The 5,000-nt window shown below is 40.7% G+C and overlaps 1 protein-coding gene across 2 annotated transcripts in view; it reads right to left on the reverse strand.

Moving 5' to 3' along the window:
• Positions 1 to 1,657: 1,657 nt before the first annotated feature.
• Positions 1,658 to 5,000, reverse strand: part of LOC138042081 (tight junction protein ZO-1-like) — a 36,794-nt gene continuing 33,451 nt past the window's right edge. The window contains exons 29-33 of one of the 2 annotated variants that reach the window (XM_068887824.1): positions 4,871 to 5,000; positions 4,536 to 4,679; positions 3,318 to 3,488; positions 2,722 to 2,778; positions 1,658 to 2,531 (exon numbers count right to left, since the gene is read on the reverse strand). The exon at positions 4,871 to 5,000 is cut by the window's right edge and continues 133 nt beyond it. In XM_068887824.1, the coding sequence (XP_068743925.1) occupies positions 2,722 to 2,778; positions 3,318 to 3,488; positions 4,536 to 4,679; positions 4,871 to 5,000 (502 nt within the window). In that variant the 3' untranslated portion in view covers positions 1,658 to 2,531. The remainder of the gene's footprint in view (positions 2,532 to 2,721; positions 2,779 to 3,317; positions 3,489 to 4,535; positions 4,680 to 4,870) is intronic. The other variant, XM_068887825.1, reaches the window with a different exon arrangement.

Consider the following 5,000-nt stretch of genomic DNA (forward strand, 5'->3'; position numbering starts at 1 on the left):
CTAAGCCCATAAATTTTGTGGCAGTGTGGCCCAGTGGTTAGGGCGCTTGCCTTGAGATCCGCTCTGACCCATCGGTGAATTTCTTTTCGATAGTCCATGGTTCAGCTGCACTTGTTTGCTTCCGGCCAGTTGAGATTCTTAACAGTTGTTGTTGCTTTTTTGTTTCGTCTTTTCGTCAATAGACCTTATTCACGATAGCCGCCATGTTGGATTTGCTATGATCATGCAAATTAGCTACACACTTCTGAGGGGGCAAACAACACAAGTTCGAGGTTATAACGAACAGCTTAGCCACACAGATGATTTGTTTCATGTTCATTGAATGTCTATCACCTAAGTAGTAAAACAGAATGCTTACACTAGTTACTTCGATTTTTTTTTTACTTAAAAATTAGCAGATAACGAAGTAGAAAGTAAAAACGTCGGAGGCAATCAGAAGATATAAACTTATTAGCCCCTATGGGGAGCGGTCAATTAAGTAGGTTTATATTTTTTTGCTTTTGTTTCTTCGTTAGCTCCCCTTCGTTTCTCTTACTTCTGCAACCGCGGCGATCTAGGCAATAGCCAGTCGACACGGCACAAGAACTCGTCCCCTTTGCCACTGGTTTCTGTCCTGTCCAGACAGACCTGCCTCAGATCTCCGAGGATGTTTCGCAGAGGAAAGACGGATTAAATGGAGAGATAACAGTCACGAGGGTAAAAAATTCAGTGTTGAAAGTTTATTTGCTTCACTCTTCCGCAATTAAAGCTTTGATCGTGAAAAAGGCTGTTTATTTTCAGTTGTTATTTTTAATGGTCTGGCCGGCCGGAATACCGGCCGAAGTAGTTCGCTTGCCCGAGAAGAGAGGTCGTTTCGCTCCACTGGCGACCTCATAGAATCGATCGAAGGCAAAACAAAAGAAACTATGCGCCTCACACAACCAAACGCTATTAATTTCAGTGATTTTGATAAACTAAGAAGAGACGTCAAAGATTCGTTCTGTTAAGAATGCACGACCAGTTTAGTGGCACGAATTTCCAATGCCGCCCACAACATAAGATGCAGATTGAGCTGCATTCACCACTTGCACAAATCTCACAATACTCCTCCTTTTTCCCTCCAAAAATTTGCATATGCATTGTTTTCGATTTCTCTTGGGGACAACTTCACGCACCAGGAGAAATTGCAAAAAATGATTATTCACAACTTACACAATCCCATAATACACCTCAATTTACCCCCCCCCACCCCCCCCCCCAAAAAAAAAAAAAAAAAAAAAACATGAAACATGACATGAAAATGTCCCAAGAGAAGTTTAAAACAATGCCTATGCAGATTTTTGGGGGGTAAAAGAGGTGTATTATGGGATTTGTGCAAGGGGTGAATTCATCTACAATGCATTCGAGTAAATTTTTGACGTCACTTTTTTCGGTCAGTTGTAGGAGACCGTTAGAAAAATGAAGTAATTGCAAAACATCTGTGGCGACAAGTTTATAAAAAGAGTAAATATCTAAATAAATAAAAACAGTTGAAGTCTGCAGGGTTGTGAAAACGGTTGTTGAAACCTCGACTTCCTGCATTTTCCAAAGAGAAAGGTAGTGCGCTCGAAGGGAACGAGGCAAATGTTATCCTAAAGCAAAGAGGACAGACAAATCGAATTCAACACAACGTCATAAATAGCGATATAAAAGTGTACGTAACTTTATTGATATGCGTGTCATTGAACTCGTTTAGGTCTACAGCAAATCCGTTCACTTAAAAAAAGAATACTAAAACTAACTACAAATTGTTTACAAGTGACCTACAATACCCGAGTATTGAGAAATTAAAGAATAACAACACAAAAACTAAGAATGCTTTCAGCAAATATTTCATTTCATTTAGTCCACAAGTTCAAAATTTTACCATTATTTCAAAAGCTTAATCATTGAACATTAATTGTAACTATATCTTGACTGTACTGTAACTGATGAATATTACGTATTGCTTATTTTTGTGTAAAAATACACGATTCCCTTATCGCTGTAGGAGAATGCGTTACCTAGTTTAGATATCATTTAACTGATATTAAAAACAAAATCATGTACATTCTAGTCCATTAAAATATGTCACAATGCAATCTCCTAAAACCTATTGAATTCATTCATCATGCCCTCGCTCAAATCACCTCAAGAATAAGCCTAAAATTAACGCTTTGTTCATGAAAAAAAAAAAAAAAGAAAGAAACACAAGGTCACTTAGTTAGCCTTTCCTGAGCCCGTAAAACTATTTTTGCCGACCATAATGAGAAAATTGCAAACAGGGCGTAAAATTGGAAATATCATGTAGGAACCCATTCAAATGAGGGGCGCTGACAGATTTGGCATGATTGACAAGCAAGCGAGATATCCGAACGATTCTATTCCTCAGCGAGTTCAAGCTTTCTGTACATTTCCTACAAAAATATTCTATAAAGGCAGCCGAGACGAAGCGACCTGTATTTGTGATGACAAAAAAGACTTCTGATCTTTGCACTTCGTTATATAAGGTACTGGACTTTCTGTCCTCCGATCTGAAATACAAGAAAGAAAGAAAGAAAGAAAAAGAAAGTATTTGCTTATTTAGTAGTCCATATTCTGGTCCCAAGAAGCCGCAATCATTTTGGTCAGCACCAGACATGACGACCTCTGGCTAGTTCCGAGCGAAGAAATCTTTGAATAAGTAACAATTCGAAACATTAGTGATTAATAACTTATACATACCTATACTTTCACTGGGCCTGCGTGTACCTTGGAACCTGCCAGAGGTTGTTCTCGTTGCTGATCAAAAACGTAACAACGTTAACAACCGGTAGAATCTACATCCACTAAAAAAACTATGTCCCCTCTTCAACCCACTGACTCCTAGGAGCGAGACTTCAGAGATTGTACTCTGTCTAACGCCGGACGATTTTACTCGTCAATGGGTTAATCAATCCCACAAAACGGCATCCGGGCTTTGTCATGCGTTACTCCCCCAAAAGAAAGAGGAACCGAAGATTGCGTGACGAATAAAGTCAACCTCGTTCCCAGGGTCTCAACGACAATGGAGCCCCTGGGAACGAGGTCGGAATAAAGTCAGCGTGGAAGGCTATGACAATGTAATGATTTGTTTTTACGAAGGGTTAACTCTCGAAAAGCCAGCCATTTTCTCTTTTCACGGTGGCGATTTGACCTTTATCAAAACTCCTTTGATAAAATCAAGTTTTCGTTTGCTTACGTAACTTATTAGCGGAGAACCTAGTGCCGATATCTAACTTCCTTAGTGTCGTTAAAATAGCATGAATCGTTCACGAAAACGAATTTGGCATCACTGTTACCTTTCTTGGCCTTGTAGATACACTAACAGCAGCAGATTCTCCGTCATGACCCTCCTGGAATACATCAACAACACACACACTGGAGGAAGGGCTGAAGTTGCGGTCACGGATCAAAAATTCAACACATGGAGCGTGGCGATACGCCTCCCACGAATCATTGAATTCAATATACTGCAAATAAAAACAGCAATTCAACGTTACTTGTGAATTACCGGTAGGTGGCTTGCACGTTAATATGAAAACTGATGTGCTCCATAGGATAACTAAGGAATTGCTGTTTCACTCATAATGCCTCGTAGAAATAATGTTGGCCGAAATCTGTAATTTGCCATGGAAAGCTTCCGCTGACTTCCGGACTCTAGAACGTGTGTTCGCTTCGTCTTGTAATTTTACTCCAAAACGCTGTTATCTCGGTTTTCAAGTTACGTCATCGGACTCATCGCTGCCATGTTGGTGGATGAAAAGTAAATATCTCTCTGTAAGTTCCTTTTGTTTGTCCACCACTCTCTTGAGATAGGTTGCAAACCACCCATTCCCAAAATCGAGGTTGAGTGCCCAGGCTTGAACGGCGGCGTTTTATTTTATACAATTCTAGCTGCATTTGCATCGGTGCGGAGTAAACCTTGTCCAGTTCGAAGAGAAGAAAGAGAATCACAATAGACCCTATTCATAAACAGCGGCCAAGAAATTATTCTTTTGTCTTTGTGCGTATCAGCCTCACTAGCCTCACCGTGGAGCAAAAATTCTTTTGAATTTTGTTCGTCCTAACGAGGCTAGGGAGGATGATTAGCATAAAGACAAAAGAATAATTACTTGGCATTAAGCGACTTTAAAATGATACGCGTTTTCACGGGTAAGAATACCTAAATGAGGAGAGAGCAGCCAGTGCAATAATACAAAAATAGCACGCCTGCTGTATTTCCGATTTGAAATTGCCAACTCGCTTAAGCTACCTGGATTGGTGGTTTAAATTTAATGAGAATTCTACTGAAATTTGCCGAGTCGCTTAACTTTAAGCGAGTTGGGAAAGGTACTGCTTTCACGGATTTTTCGGTTGTCAGTCGCTAAGCAGCCTGGAAAGAAACGTATTGATGTCAAATTCAAGTGTTGTCCGTGCAGATTTCTTGTTTCTGCTCATTTAAATATGCGAATTCTTGGCGTTTTCGCTCTCGTTGCCAAACTGGAGACAGCTAAACAGCCCGCAAAAAAAATACCAACCTTCTTGCAGCTTGAGCGCGCGATCCAGTTGTTATTTAGATCTCTGAGTTGCACCCTGATATCACTCGCATCCCCATGAACCAGAACAGGTCTGAAGGCCGAAAACGGGAAACGTCCCAATTCAGCTTCCGAATTACAAACATCCTGCAACAGAAACAGAACACATCAATTGTAAGCTTGACTTGAAATATGTGTCCCACCTGGTTCATCTGACAACTGTCCGGATCTACTTCTCATATACTGCCCTAGCCTAGAATTGAGAATTCATCCGACCTCAAACATGTATGTGGTCCAAATGAATCGACAGGAAGAAAAAAAAAACCAACGACACAAACCTTGAAAGCTGCCTCGGTGTCATCCATCAACACAAGATTTAACGGCCAGTCATCGTTGACTCTAGGAGGAGGAGCGAAAACTGCCGCTAACATGCGCTTAGTGGCCTGGCCACGTGTGTGCGGACGAGCT

The sequence above is a fragment of the Montipora capricornis genome, chromosome 3 (genome assembly GCF_036669925.1).
Source record: "Montipora capricornis isolate CH-2021 chromosome 3, ASM3666992v2, whole genome shotgun sequence".
NCBI lineage: Eukaryota > Metazoa > Cnidaria > Anthozoa > Scleractinia > Acroporidae > Montipora > Montipora capricornis.